We start from the raw sequence: 16,119 nt of genomic DNA, 5'->3' as shown, positions 1-16,119 counted from the left end.
TCAGGGAAAGAAACTCACCAGTGACCATATTGTTCCATTTATGTCACAGGCAGGCTTAGGAACAGCCCATTAGTCCAAGGACCTGGCCAAGCTACCTCTAAAATTATCTGTTACTATGACAAGATAAGGGAAAGGAACAGTGGATTTACTTAGTTGACAACTAGATTTTTTTAAATTGATTTATATTTTAGGATGAACAGAGTGAACTCTACGTTAAAGTGTCCCGTGGCTTTTCTGACCACCAAACTGCTAAAACCATCTACAAATGATCCTGAATAACTTTGGATGGCTTTTCAGGCGCCATGGTTGCACTCCTTACTTGTTACACTACAATGAATATACTATAGACCCAAAATCACTTGCTGGTGTGAACTGCTGTGAAGCAAAACCCGATTTGTCTACTAGGAATGTCCTGATAACAGCTCCCTTGAAGGCGATAACCCTAGAGTTTTCAAGTTTAATGATCTGTAGAAACGTATGTCAGACACCACTACTTTGAAGTTAGTTTTGTAAAGTTAAATCACAAACCTGAACAGAGAAAAATCTGTTGAAGCTATAGTCTGTATGTTGATAGGAAAACCTTGGCTAAAATAAACACTCTATCACTAAATGCCAGTACAATCACTAATATCATCTTAACATAGCTGAACTCAAGTCAGTTCAATGCCCAAAATGCTAATTCAATCAAAACAATGGTATATCTACCATAAACTAATCACGGCTTACAACAATTAATCTACTACATTAATGTGTTTTAGTATTGAAGAACAACTATATTTTATTGTTATCAAAAATTCAACTTGTCCACACTACAAATCCCCAACCAACTTGAAGACTGCTAAACACCACAACTATAAATCTATAAACCTGATACAACAACTGCTTAAGAACTGTGTTCAAATTGGGATTACCATACTTGAAATTTTATTTTGATATTGTATCAGTAAGAAATAAAACTTACTTAAAGAATGAACCACTAATCCACTTTTTTCATACTTGATATGGCAAAAGTTCACAGGCTGGATACACGGAAACATTTCATCTGTAAGGCTATGTGCACACGTTCAGGTTTTTTCACGTTTTTTGCGCACTAAAAACGCTATAAAAACTCATTAAAAACGCATACATTATGCATTCTATCAATTAGAATGCATTCTGCATGTTTTGTGCACATGGATGCGTTTTTTTCCGCGAAAAACGCATATATATATATTATAGGCATGTAAAAGTTAATAGTTTAGCAAGTTAAAGATGAAATGATCCCTAGAAGGCCTAAAGTTAAAGATGACACATTTCCTTTGCATTTTAAGCAAAAAAAAAAAAAAAAAAATATATATATATATATATATATATATAATTTTTAGATTTTTAAAATTACAAAAAGGAAAGTGGGTCGATCCAAAAGTTTGGGCACCCTTGGAGATTTGTGTGCTCAGATAACTTTGAACATGGTTTCAGACATTAATTAGCCTGTTAGCATTATGGTTTGTTCACTATCATTGCTAGGAAAGGTCAGGTGATGCAAATTCTCCAACTTTATAAAAACTCAGCCTTCTGTAGCGTGGTGCCAAAAACAACAGCCATGGGTTCTTCTAAGCAGCTACCTAGACTCTGAAAATGAAAATGGTGGAGACGCACAAAGCAGTACAAGGCTATAAGTAGATAGCAAAGCATTTTCAAGTTGGCAACAGAATCTATGGAAGTTAAGATAAGCCCCTTAAAGGGAACCTGTCAGCTGAATTTGGCGGGACCGGTTTTCGGTCATATGGGCGGAGTTTTCGGGTGTTTGATTCACCCTTTCCTTACCCGCTGGCTGCATGCTGGCTGCAATATTGTATTGAAGTTTATTCTCTGTCCTCCGTAGTACACACCTGCGCAAGGCAATCTTGCCTTGCGCAGGCGTGTACTATGGAGGCCATAGAATGAACTTCAATCCAATATTGCGGCCAGCATGCAGCCAGCGGGTAAGGAAAGGGTGAATCAAACGCCCGAAAACTCTGCCCATATGACTGAAAACCGGTCCCGCCAAATTCAGCTGACAGAGTCCCTTTAAGACCAAGCAAAATTTCAGTGAGAGCTGCTCATAGGATTGCTAGAGAGGCAAATCAGAGCCCCCGCTTGACTGCAAAAGATTTTCAGAAAGATTTAGCAGACTTTAGAGTTTTGGTTATGTCATCTTCAACTTGCTTAACTGCTCACAATAACAATAATTTTCACCAGGGGTGTCCAAACTTTTACATGCCACTATATATATATATCTACTATATAATTGTCTAAGGGTCACTTCCGTCTGTCTGTCACGGTTATTCATTTGCTGATTGGTCTCGACAGCTGCCTGTCATGGCTGCCGCGACCAATCAGCGACGGGCACAGTCCGAATAGTCCCTCCCCTACTCCCCTGCACTCACTGCCCAGTGCCCGCTCCGTAATCCCCTCCACTCACCGCTAACACAGGGTTAATGGCAGCGGTAACGGCCCGCTGTGTAACGCACTCCGTTACCGGTGCTATTAACCCTGTGTGTCCCTAACTATTTACTTTTGATGCTGCCTATGCGGCATCAATAGTAAAAATATGTCATGTTAAAAATAATGAAAAAAACAAAAAACCTGCAATACTCACCCTCCGCCGCCTTTCCCGCTCCTCGCCAAGCTCCTGGGACCGCTCCTTTGCAAGCGGCAGCTTCTGGTCCCAGGGCTGGTGTGCGACAAGGACCTCATGTGACCGCGACGTCATCATAGGTCCTGCTCATACCAGCCCTGGGACCAGAAGCTGCCGCTTGCAATGGAGCGGTCCCGGGAGCGTGGCGAGGAGCGAGAATGGCAGCGGATGGTAAGTATAGCAAGACTTCAATGGGCCTTCGGAAGGTGAGTATATGTTTATTTTTTTTAAGTCTCTATACTACGTGGCTCTGTGCTGGGCAATATACTACGTGGCTGGGCAATATACTATGTGGCTGGACAATATACTACGTGACTGGGCAATATACTACGTGACTGGGCAATATACTATGTGGCTGGACAATATACTCCATCGCTGGGCAATATACTACGTGGCTGGGCAATATACTACGTGGCTCTGCTATATACTATGTGACTGGGCAATATACTATATCACTGGGCAATATACTACGTGGCTGGGCAATATACTACGTGATTGGGCAACATACTACGTGACTGGGCAATATACTATGTGGCTGGGCAATATACTACGTGGCTGGGCAATATACTATGTGGCTGGGCAATATACTACGTGATTGGGCAACATACTACGTGACTGGGCAATATACTACGTGGCTGGGCAATATACTACGTGGCTGGCCAATATACTACGTGGCTGGGCAATATACTACGTTGCTCGGCAATATACTACGTCGCTGGGCAATATACTACGTGACTGGGCAATGTACTACGTGACTGGGCAATATACTACGTGGCTGGGCAATATACTACGTGGCTGGCCAATATACTACGTGGCTGGGCAATATACTACGTTGCTGGGCAATATACTATGTGGCTGGGCAATATACTACGTGATTGGGCAACATACTACGTGACTGGGCAATATACTACGTGGCTGGGCAATATACTACGTGGCTGGCCAATATACTACGTGGCTGGGCAATATACTACGTTGCTGGGCAATATACTACGTCGCTGGGCAATATACTACGTGACTGGGCAATATACTACGTGGCTGGGCAATATACTACGTCACTGGGCAATATACTACGTGACTGGGCAATATACTATGTCTCTGGGCAATATACTACGTGACTGGGCAATATACTATGTCGCTGGGCAATATACTACGTGACTGGGCAATATACTACGTGGCTGGGCAATATACTACGTCACTGGGCAATATACTACGTGACTCTGGGCAATATAAATGTCTTTGGGCAATATACTACGTGACTGGGCAATATACTACGTGACTGGGCAATATACTACGTCGCTGGGCAATATACTACGTGGACATGCATATTCTAGAATACCCAATGCGTTAGAATCGGGCCACCATCTAGTATATATATATATATATATATATATATATATATATATATATATATACACACACACACACACACACACACACACACACACACACATGCATCGTACTGATGCTCATAATAATAAAGAGTTCCCTCTCCAATGCTCATTTTCATTTTACTAGTACATCATCTAGAAGGAGGAAACATTTTAATGTGTAAGAACTATCTAATGAAAAGATTTCCTATTCTCCAAAGTTTGTCACAATAATTACTATGGGAAACCTGGGGTCATTTATCCCAGTTTTAGTCATTTATAAAGAATGAATTAATTGAATATATCCAATGTTTGCTTTCCAAAGACATCTAATCTGCTAACTGGGATGTGGCTTTATGGAAAGTGGCAAGCCTTCAGCAATGCAGGGCCATTGCCATAAATGTCAGACATTCATTTGTATATCATGAATAGGACAAGTGACTGGACTTTTAGGGATTCCAGATGTGAATGTAAATTGCCAGAAACAATAATTTTGTATAAGGATATTTATGTTTACACTTGACAGATTTATCACAGAAATTCTTTGAAATTGTCCCATTAACAGCAACAGAGTTTGTAAATTATATTCCCATTCTGCACTAAAAGCAACATATTTCACTACAAATCTGCTATACGTGAACCCAGTCTTATAAAGCAACCACTCACATACCTAAAAACAATTAATTGATTTCCAATTATGCGAGTCTGAAAACTGAAATTTCATCTTGGGTTTCTGCATAATGTGTGAACACAGAAGGAACACGTTACTATATTATCCTTATAGCACTTGACTCACTTAGACAAAGAAAGCATTTCTTGGCTCCTATGGACCTAGTATTGTCAATAGGAAGCAATATATTATATAAATGCACAGTAGTGATGAAAACCTCGGCTATTAAATACAAATGTAGAAACGTGGCTCTGTAGCATAGCATTAGAAAAAGCTAAGAGCAAGAGCCTACTAGTGCAACCAAGACACAATCCATGTGGGGTTTGTGCATTATCCTTGTGTCTGCATGGGGGTTCTCCCACAGTGGGCACAGGTGTGTTTTCTGTACTGAAGCATGCAATATCTGTCAAACAATACATACCCAGGTAATATATATATATATATATATATATATATATATATATATATATACTCACAGCTCTGTTACTTTAACAGGGAGCATAACTGAATTGTATTTTATTTCTTTTCCACAATACTGGAATTCATATCTTAGGATATCCCAATACAGTTAGGATGTTGATGCACAAAGACCAACATTCAATGTAAATAGACAATAACTATACCAAATGCTGCTGTCAGTTTTTAGTGTGAGCAGCTGATTTAATCGGTATATAGATAGATACATAGATAGATGTTTTAGATAGATAGATACATGCTCTGTATATATATATATATATATATATATTCAAATTCAATTCTGAGACACTTTATTGGCAGTTTTGCCAAAGCACATGCACATATACTGTATATATATATATATATATATATATATATATATATATATATATATATATATATATATATATATATATATATGTGTCTATACACAGCTGTGTGAGTCAATTTAGCAGTGCCAGTGTGCTAGATTGATTCTCTGGCCAATGCTAATGTCTGTGGTTGTTACTATGGGAATGACCAGTGTGATTGTATTTTGATTGTAAGCTATATCTGAGGATGGAGAAGGGTGGGTATATACTTCCAGCATGTGTAGAGCCACTCGAGCCCTGATTGTCAGCATATGATGAGGCAGATGAGTGGCACTCTGCAGAGGAGAGGGCACCGTGTAGTGATACGTGTGCATCCCACGTGTGTTGTACAATGGAGTGTTTGACAGTGTGATCAGGGCGAAGAGTAAACAATTGTATAGATTATTTCACGGGTCACAGAGGGGTACAGCGCCTCCTCCAGCAGCTCTCTATACTCTCTGTGCCCTGTCACTCACCATATTGTCACTACATGCCATGGGACAGGGGCAGTGCTGCTTACTGCCAGGACACCGCTCCTTCCCCGCTCACTGCGACCTGCTGGAACAGGGGTAATGCCTGACTGCGATAATACCAAGTGTGGTGAGCGGTGGGCGAACCCTGCATACAGGGACACTCCTGAAGTAATGCTTTGCTCCCTCATTATGTTATTAATATTTTTCATTTTCTTTGATAAATTTCATATATGATGCTAAAACCCACACATGAAATAATAAAAAGTCTGCAAATAAATTATGTATAACATGTAAAAAATGTGTAAATAAATATGTGTATGCATAAAGGTTCTAAAACAATAATGCATGCGAATTTTATATACAGATATATATGTATATATAAAGAAAAAATAGAAGCAGCACTAGCAAAAAGTCAGTGTGCCTAGTATTATATATATATATATATATATATATATATATATATATAATGCAAATTCTGTAAATAAATATATGTATAAAAACTACACAGTATGGAAATAAATATATGTATGTATGATGTGTAAAAAATAAAAAGTGTAATAAATATTACATTTATGCGTATTTAGAATTTATTACAATATATTTGAATATTACGGAGTCAGTAAATATTTGTGATAAATTAGACTACAAATCTTATGGTTCACTGGAACAAACCCATGAAGGTTAATGATAACAATTATGAAAAAATGAGTGTAACAAACAACAATAATAATGCCATTTTTGAGAGGGTAATGCGATTTATAGATCCTTTGCTGCAATTGGCTAGACTAGAGAAATTAATAGACCACCTGCTGGGTATAATATTAATGCTGCTGCTCTGTGTCTGTCTGTCTTGAAAATGATTTCACCGGGGAGCATCAGATGTATGCAAAGGAAATAATAAGCTGTGGAAAGATAGATAGATAGATAGATAGATAGATAGATAGATAGATAGATAGATAGATAGATAGATACTGTATATAACAGATGTCATTAAGTAGGTATGAGAACAAATGTGAAGGTTCATAAAGATATATTGTTATGTGCTTTACTGTATAAAGCTGCCTATTATGATAACTGTAAAACAGGTGTACATATTAAAGCAAGATAAAAGGATAGAAAGGTGTATGGGAAGGAGAGAGAATCAATACGGACACAATGGCAGTGACCCGCATAATGAGTTACATGGTGCGTAGAGACCCTGATAAAAAATGGCAACATATCAATGCAACTAAAGGTGATATGATATATATATATATATATATATATATAACATACACATAATATACAATATACATATAATACACATATACTATACACGCATGTAATATATATACACACACATAATGTATATAATGTATATGTAATATATATACATACACTATGTACATGCATATATATTTATATTTGTTCATTTATTCCTATCTATCTATCTATTATCTATCTATCTATCTATCTATCTATCAATCCTGTGTTTACTCCTTTAATGTGTAAGGAGAAACAAGTGTCCTATGAGCCCGTGTATACCACCCTTCCCCCCAACCAAGACAAATTACCAGGTATGTTTCCTGCAGGTGTGCAGCCTCATTATCCCTGGCAATCAATAGCATCACCCTCAGTAATGGCCTCCCATCAGCCTAGTCTCCAACTAATCAATAGAAGTCCAGAGAGGAAAGATCAGATCTCATTGTGTTAATCTTGTGGGGCCACTTTCCCTGGCTTGTATTTAAGCCTTCACCTTGTACATGTATGAAATTGTTTATCGATTAAACGATTATTCACACGATTAGCCTAATAAAGTGAGACATTGATGAGCCAGCAGTGACTGCAGTGCCCGCCGGTGCCATGCCCCACACACTGCATCATCCGTGCGGCGTGCACCGACCTGGCCCCCGGGGCCGCGGCTCTGCTCCTCCGGTGTGGTCGCAGCCTGACACTACTACGTGCACACGCTTATTAGGGAGATAGCTCATTTATACATATTTCTAGTCGCTATAAAGCCAGATGACTCCATTCTCACATCGCATCTATATCGAAACAACAAAATAGTCCCATAAAAATGACTACAGATTACCAAAGGAAAATTATATTAACTTAATCTGTGGAAATCTGCACGTGCTCCTTATCCTGGTATTAATAATTAGATCGCAGCAGGAATAATTGAATCTGTAAGGTTTCACTTTATCAAATTAATGTATTTTATATGTACCTGCTATAATAGCAGCATCGATACAACCTGAAGTGTGAGTGTACATATATGTACTAATATATAAAAGTATGTATACACAAATATATATATATACATACACACTCACGCACATACATATACATTATATATATACTGAAAAGGCAATCAGCTCCCACATTACTAGCCAGATGTGTGTGCATTTCTGTACATATATACACACACACACACACACACACACACACACACACACACACACACACACACACACGCATCCAGTTCCCACATTGCTAGGCAGCTGCTGGCTGTGCTGACTGCACCAGGTGATGTGTGGCATGTGCTGGGTGCATGTACCTGCCCTGGCAGTCCTAGGAGCCAGGTAGTTCTTGTCTAGCTCCATTCTGATGCTCCACGACTTGTTGATGAGGAGAGAGGGGGAAAAAAGTTGGTAGTTTTTGTTGTAGTTGTGGCCTGGGGCTCCTGGCAGCCTGGGATAATTCAAGCCTTCCGCTCCCTGTCGTGCTCTTTACAGTGGATCACTGAGCTGAGACTAAACGTTTTGGGAGAGGGAGAAAAAAAACCTCCGAAGGAACCATGAAATGATTAAGGAACTAAAGGGCTTTTCTCCCCATGTGAGATCATGTCCTGTTCTAGAACACATCACAAGATGTCCCCACATGCAACCAAACCCCTGAAACTGGCATGTGCCCTGCTGCTACCCACACCAGCACAGGCTTCCTGCTTCTCACTCACTTCTGCCCTATTGGGAGCTTAGATTTTTTAGCTTTTCATATTTGTTTTAGTCCTTCTGGTTATTATTATTATATTAATATTTGAGTGGTCTTCGAATGACAAGTGCAGGCTAGCTATAACTGCACTCAAGATCTTTACTACATATTTAGACTACATTTGCAATGTATTTTATGTTAAATGGAAAAATAATGTATAAATAATGTATGTATACAGCTACACATAATCACATGTTCAATTATATATATATATATATATATATATATATATATATATACCTTTGGTGTTTTACAACCATGTTTTTTCATATCTATATATATATCTATCTATCTATCTATCTATCTATATATGAAGACACAAAAGAGAATAGTAAAACCAAAAACACTCAGTTTGAAAAAATGTTGCAGTAATCCGCAAGTGCTAGTAAAAGATGTAAAAAACAGGGTATTTGGTTGATACGTTTTTTGCAAAAAATGTATACTAAGCTGCTCTACCAATCTTCACGGTATACCCTTATCAGAGCAGTCCTAACTAATGTATGCAATCCCTATCTGATGTATTTAAAAACCTGATCATCTGTATATAACCTGTGTGAACAGGGTTCAGAGAGGAAAAATCCATGTGTGCATACAGGGTAGAACAGCTTTTGTGCAGATAGCCCAAGAGGAGTGCTCTATGGACTGCTCTGATAAGGGTATACCGTGAAGATTGGTAGAGCAGCTTAGTATACATTTTTTGCAAAAAACGTATCAACCAAATACCCTGTTTTTTACATCTTTTACTAGCACTTGCGGATTACTGCAACATTTTTTCAAACTGAGTGTTTTTGGTTTTACTATTCTCTTTTGTGTCTTCAGGTTTCTTGGTGGTGTGTGAACATGATCATACAGACTTGTTCACTGTGCAAGTAGCCCATGTGTTCCTGTTTCCATATATATATATATATATATATATATATATATATATATATATATATATATATATATACACACATACAAACTTGTGAAGAAACTATGCATATCCTATTAATATATTTATATACACACTTGTGAAGACACAATATATATCCTATTGATACATTTATATGTATACTTGTGAAGACGCTATGTATATCTTATTAATATATATATATATATATATATATACACACTCGGGAAGACACTATGTATATCGTAGTAATATATATCCCCATATATCTATCTATCTATCTATCTATCTATCTATCTATCTATCTATCTATACACACACACTTGTTAAGACACAATGTACATCCTATTAAAATATATATATGCAGCGCCATGGAATAAGTGTCGCTATAATAAATAATAATAATAATAATATATAAATACACATTCACATGATTCTATAGGAAACAACCTAGGGGTTTTCGGCTCCGGTTGGAAGGACACAGATCTGATCCAGTGACCATCTCTGAACCATGGATATGTTTGGAGAAAGCCAGGTTTGGGACCCACTGGTCGCCTTGTTCCATGGAGATGGTCAGATAAGCCAGGTGGTGACTCTTGTGTCAACTGGCTTTGGACCTTGTATGGACTCTATGGACAGTTCTTGGTCATCTCCCTACGCTTGTCGTTACCTCTCCTCTGTGTGTGTATCACAGGTGGAATAGCGACCCTGGGAGCTCTGATATCATGTCAACTGGCTTTTGACCTTGTACGAACTCTATGGACTGTTCTGTCATCTTCCTACGCTTGTCGATATCTCTTCTCCGTGTGTATATCACAGGTGGAATAGCGACCCTGAGAGCTCTGATATAACATCTACCATTATCCCGGCGAGACAACGGAAGAGTAAGACCCTGTCATGTGCACTATGTTGGGGTAATTGCTGAGATTGTTCTGTTTGCTATTGTGTGTTTTGGTTCAATAAAGTACTGCCGCACTGTTTTACCTTAACCCTGTGTTGTCTGTGTAGTGTATTGCCCACCGGGAGAAAGAGTGGGCGTTCAGTGGTATGAGCCCTGGTCCATGCAGTCTTGCTAAAGACAGCCAGGCCAGCAGACGAAAGCACCCACGGACTCCGTTCTTCCACACTAACCAAAGACAAACCCAGCACCGGAGGAAAAAGACTAGCAGCCAGAACTCCAAAAGAAAATGGCGGATAGTAACAAACTAAACAGATTCTAACACAAATAGTTCAACCCGAGCAATGAGCACCCAAGCATTTTAGTGCTCGCTCATCACTACCTACCCACTTTGGGGACTTCACCCCCTTTCAGGCAACCGCCCCTTTTGGGATACCACTCCCTTTTGGGATTCCCCCCTTTTTTTATACCGCCCCTTTTGGGAATCAGCCCTTTTTGGTAACTACCTCCTTTTAGTATACCGCCCCCTTTTGGGACACCGCTCCCTTTTAAGCAACATCCTCTTTTGGGATACCACCCCTTTTGGGACTCAGCCCCCTTTTGGGCAGCTACCCCCTTTTGGGATGCCGCCCCTTTTTGGGACTCCTGCGGATGCCCACAGATCCGGGAGTGATAGGACTCCTCGAGAGTGTCCCTGCAAAGTAACTGTAAGGGCTGACAAACATTTCCTCCTGGGGGTCTACTATTTAAAAAAAATAATTATCTACGGGCATCAGAAACACCCTTGCCAAAAATTAGAGTGACTGTTGCATCACGGAATATGTTCAACCTCGTGTTCTAGTGGTGGTGTCTGAAGAGACATGGAGGATGTCCTCCTATGAATGTTTTCCCAATTGAAAGTAGCGGGTCTCCTATACTTGTAATGCCCATACACTAAGTGTAAGGGCTGACAAATAGAGTTGAGCGACTTTTACTTTTTTGGGATCGAGTCGGGTTTCGCGAAACCCAACTTTCTCAAAAGTCGGGTCGGGTGAAATCGGTCGATTATTGCGAAAAGTCGGGGGTCGGCCGAAACACGAAACCCAATGCAAGTCAATGGGGAATCAAAGTTGGCAGTGAGTGGAGGAAAGGAGAACACCTACAGTGCCCATTTTAATGCCAAAAACATCAATTCATATTTCTTAAGCTTGTCAATCTTAATTTACTTTATAATAATAGTTAGGCATTGAAAATAGGACAAACGAAAAGAGAAAGGGTAGACTAAAAATAGTATGCACAACCCAAAATATAGAGACAATCGGTAGTACTATAAAGCAAAACACCTTTATTAAACACCTCAAAAAACATGTTAAAAACATTTAAAAACAAATGTACAAATCCCTATACCCATCATATCCCATAATAAATGACAATCCCATAATACAATAGGAAAACAGTAATATCCTACCCTAGATGCACCTAGTCACATATGCTCTCCTGCAAAAATGTGCCTATACAGGCCGCAAAGGACTCGACCACAATATGTCAGTATCCACTGCTAATAACCAAAAAATGAAACATCCATGCAATACATGGTCCTGAGATTGGAATGTGATAGCATGCTATATAACAGCTGTGGATACAACCTGTCCTGCGTCAATTCTGGTATATGGAGATGCAGCAATGTCAAAGGGCACAGAGCACCACAAGGGTTAAATCCACATAGAGCCAGGGAACATAACAGCCCCAAAATGGCCCTGAGGTAGGAGAAGGATAAGGTGGGAGCGCACCCCACGCGTATCGCTGCCTCCGCAGCTTCGTCAGGGGAAGTGAAACTAAAGGTGCAACAGTGTGTGCTTAAATAATAAATCCAATAAGGTAAATTGCATACCGGTGTGGGAGAGAGAGAGAGAGGTAAAAGCCGGAAGACGCCGGCGACGCCATGACGACAGGAACACAATCATAATGAACGGCAATCCTAGAGCGTCCAAAAGGTCACATGCGCACGCGCAAACCGCGGTATTCCATAGGACCACGTTGCGCACGCGCCGTGCCAGCCGGCTAGATGGACACGTCATAGGACACAGGGCAAAGAGAAATGGAATAAAGCCCGAGGACCGGACTAAGCTAGCGAGGCCGGCTAGATGGACACATCATGGGACACAGAGCAGAGGGGGTGGGATAAGGACCAAAAAAGCCAGAGAGGGGGGAAGGGAGGGGAAAAAAAAAAAAAAAAAAAAAAACAGGTAAAAAGAGGGCAGAGTGTGCATGTTGCAGCAAGACACAGAGGCACAAGATATCCACCCACAGAATGCCGGGAGATATCACAATCATAGACATATACTAGTGATTAAAGGCAAAACCGCCAAAGGACACAAAAAAAAAAGACAGGGCATATAAAGCCACCCAGAAAACCTGAAAGGGAGAAAGGAATATTATTATTGTTGGCAAGTGCACAGGTATAAGTGCACGTAAACACCTATACAGCAACCATATACAGTATATAACAATATCAGGCAAAAAACACACACATATATAAATATAAACAGACTGATGTCCCTTGAGTCCGTAAGTATATGTACGAGTATTCTCTCAATGCCGCTATGTAGACGTTTCCGGTCCCCAGCTTATAGTCCCATAGTCGATGAGGCCGACACCATCCAGATCTATACGAGAGAAAGCACTCTTCATCACAAGCCCCTTCCGACTTGCCAATCTCAAATGCGCATCCGAGCCCATGGTCCATAATAGGAGTTTGCCATAAAATCCGCATTGTAGCTGTGAGAGCAAAATCTCTTCTGCATAAGATGTCCTTCCATTTGCCATAATGGCATGCCGCACATCCACCCTCCAGGGTCCACTTCATTATCTAATGTGTCAAAGACCTCTGCATCCATGTTGGTCCCCACAGTAAGCTTGTAATATCCATATCCCAATTTCCAGGGATGATCATCACCCTTTTGGGTGCGTCCTCAGCCTTCCTGAATGGAGACAAATGCAAAATTAGATATGGGCACCAAATCTGAAGGGAACCAAATCAGACGTCCCAGAAACTAAAAATACCCCAATGAATCTACGCGCCAACTATCCTAGGAACCCCGTGAAGAGCAATTCCTCATTTAGGCCCATGGGTGCGACCGCCTGAAGATCGAAAATCCACCTGGACTCAGCACGCAAGAGATAGTTAGATATATTGCCACCCCTTTCGCCACAGGAAACCCTCTGTAACCCCACAACTTGCAAATCAATGGGCGAACCCCTATGTTTCAGCAAGAAATGCGCCGCCACAGGAGTCAAGATTTTACCTTTGCCTTGGTCCGTAGCCGCCAGGCGTATGGTTGATACGTGTTTTTGAAACCTCTTACGTAGTTCTTGGGATGTTTGCCCTACATAGATCATATTACAAGGGCAAATTAGCACATAAATAACATTTCTGCTCCTGCAGTTGATGTAAGCCTTTAACGCATGTCTGCTGGAGTTCGTGGGGTGTGTAAATATGTCCCGGGTGGGCGTCATAAAGGGGCAGACATTACATTCCCCACAGGGGAATGATCCCTTGAGGACAATACCCCTATTAAGTTTGACCGTGGGCCTAGAAAAATGGCTCCTGGTCAACAACTGCCTCAGATTCGGGGCTCTTCTAGATGTCAATAACGGCCTATTGCTGATGACTTGTGTGGTTTGCATATCTGTTTGCAAGATCGGCCAATGTCTAGTGAGGATGTGTCTTACCTGCCCCCAGCTGTCATTATAGTCCGTGATGAACCTCGTCTGCGATTCTCGGGAACGACCCACAGGAATCAAAAGTGAGGCCTGATCATGTTGTCTTGCTCGCTGGAAAGCCGTGGCAACCACTCGTTTGGGATAACTCCTCTGTCTGAAGCGGTCCGTCAGATCCCGAGCTTGCATCAGAAAGTCTTGATCCCGAGTGCAATTACGTCTAATGCGTAAAAATTGTCCCGTCGGGACGCCCACCTTCGTGTGCCAAGGGTGAAAACTGTTGAACTCCAAAAGAGCGTTAGTAGCAGTGGGCTTCCGGAAAAGGTCCGTGACCAGCTTGTTCCCTTGTACGAAAATTCTCAGATCCAGAAAGCTAGTCGAACTGTTGGAAATAGAGTGGGTTAAAAAGATATTATGGGGGTTGGAATTGAGGCTGTGGATGAAATCAGTACAACCCTCCCTGCTGCCCGACCAAATAAAGAATAAGTCATCGATATAGCGATGCCAATTCCGGACATGATGTTGATATGCCAGGGATGGGTACACAAACACCTCCTCCCACCAACCTAAGAAGATGTTTGCGTAGGTTGGTGCACATTTCGCCCCCATTGCCACTCCAGCTGTCTGTAAATAAAATGTTCTGTCAAACAAAAAATAGTTGTGATGAAGAACAAATTTCAGCAGATCCAACAGAAAAGAATCATGCCCCCGATCTGAGTGTGACAGTTTGTCTAGGCAAAAAGTAACCGCATGCAGGCCATCACTATGCTTGATGTTGGAGTACAAAGACTCCACATCACAAGTTACCAGGTAGAATTCTCCCGGCAGTTCTATCCGTCCACAGACCTCAATAAAATGGGCAGAATCCCTTATAAAGGAGGGCAAGGCCGTGACTATTGGCTGGAAGAAGAAGTCCAAATACTCACTTGCCCGCTCGCAGATACTCCCAATGCTAGAAACAATCGGCCTTCCTGGTGGTTTCTTCTCGTCTTTATGTATCTTCGGCAACATATAAAATGTTGCCGTGACCGGATGTTCCACCCATAAATATTTTTTCTCTTGGGGCGAGATAATGCCGAAACTTAGCGTCCTGCAGAGTAAAGAGTCAAATTTAGACGCAAACACTGCCGTGGGATCTGAAGGTAATTTTTGATAGCATCTGGGGTTAGTGAGCTGTCTATTGGCCTCCTCTAAATATGCTTCAATTGACCACAGCACCACATTGCCCCCCTTATCCGCCTCTTTAATCACAAATTCCTTGTTGCTTTGTAAGTCCCGCAAGGCCCGTTTTTCGGCAAGATTAAGGTTAGAGGATCTACCCACCTGTGTTGGCATTGCCAGAATGTCTCGTTTCACCAGCTCAAAGAATATCTTGATTGCGGGTACCAAGGAAAAGGAAGGCGTTTTAAGGGATCTATTTCTGCCAGGGAACTTTCTTCTGGTACACCCTGATTCATTCTCCTCCAGTAGGGCTAGTAGATCTTGAAAGGCTTGGCGCTCATCCTCAGGTATTGATTGTAGAATATCCGGTTTTTTGTAGATAACCTGAAATGTTAGGTTCCTACAAAACAAATAGAGGTCCTTAACTAAAGTAAATTTGTCGGCCGTATGTGTGGGAGCAAAAGTTAAACCCCTCTTCAGGACGGCAAGTTCCACCGCAGTAAGTTCATATTTAGAAAGATTTATTA

General features: G+C 40.8%; 1 protein-coding gene across 2 annotated transcripts; it reads right to left on the bottom strand.

Annotated features, from left to right (window-relative positions):
* Positions 1 to 13,031: 13,031 nt before the first annotated feature.
* Positions 13,032 to 15,884, bottom strand: LOC138677383 (uncharacterized). Of its 2 annotated transcripts, XR_011320883.1 has the most exons (5): positions 15,755 to 15,884; positions 15,358 to 15,521; positions 14,444 to 14,813; positions 14,017 to 14,097; positions 13,032 to 13,692 (listed from the first exon to the last, which is right to left on the bottom strand). XR_011320883.1 is itself a non-coding variant. In XM_069767469.1 (3 exons), exons 1-3 carry the CDS (start codon positions 15,038 to 15,040, stop codon positions 13,684 to 13,686), a joined length of 687 nt encoding a protein of 228 aa, XP_069623570.1. In that variant the 5' UTR covers positions 15,041 to 15,349; the 3' UTR covers positions 13,032 to 13,683. The 2 variants fall into 2 exon arrangements, 1 of the variants encoding a protein (XP_069623570.1); XM_069767469.1 differs by lacking the exons at positions 15,358 to 15,521; positions 15,755 to 15,884 and having other exon boundaries at positions 14,444 to 15,349.
* Between the last annotated feature and the right edge of the window lie 235 nt (positions 15,885 to 16,119).

The sequence above is a fragment of the Ranitomeya imitator genome, chromosome 1 (assembly GCF_032444005.1).
Source record: "Ranitomeya imitator isolate aRanImi1 chromosome 1, aRanImi1.pri, whole genome shotgun sequence".
In the NCBI taxonomy this organism is placed as follows: Eukaryota; Metazoa; Chordata; class Amphibia; order Anura; family Dendrobatidae; genus Ranitomeya; species Ranitomeya imitator.
This window is presented reverse-complemented; position numbering and strand designations above follow the sequence as displayed.

Coding starts and splice junctions, on each gene's coding strand:
- LOC138677383 (XM_069767469.1), bottom strand. CDS start 15,040: ATGGGGGCGAAATGTGCACCAACCTACGCAAACATCTTCTTAGGTTGG. Junction 14,098..14,443: donor ATAATGACAGCTGGGGGCAG/GTAAGACACATC, acceptor TGATCTATGTAG/GGCAAACATCCCAAGAACTA.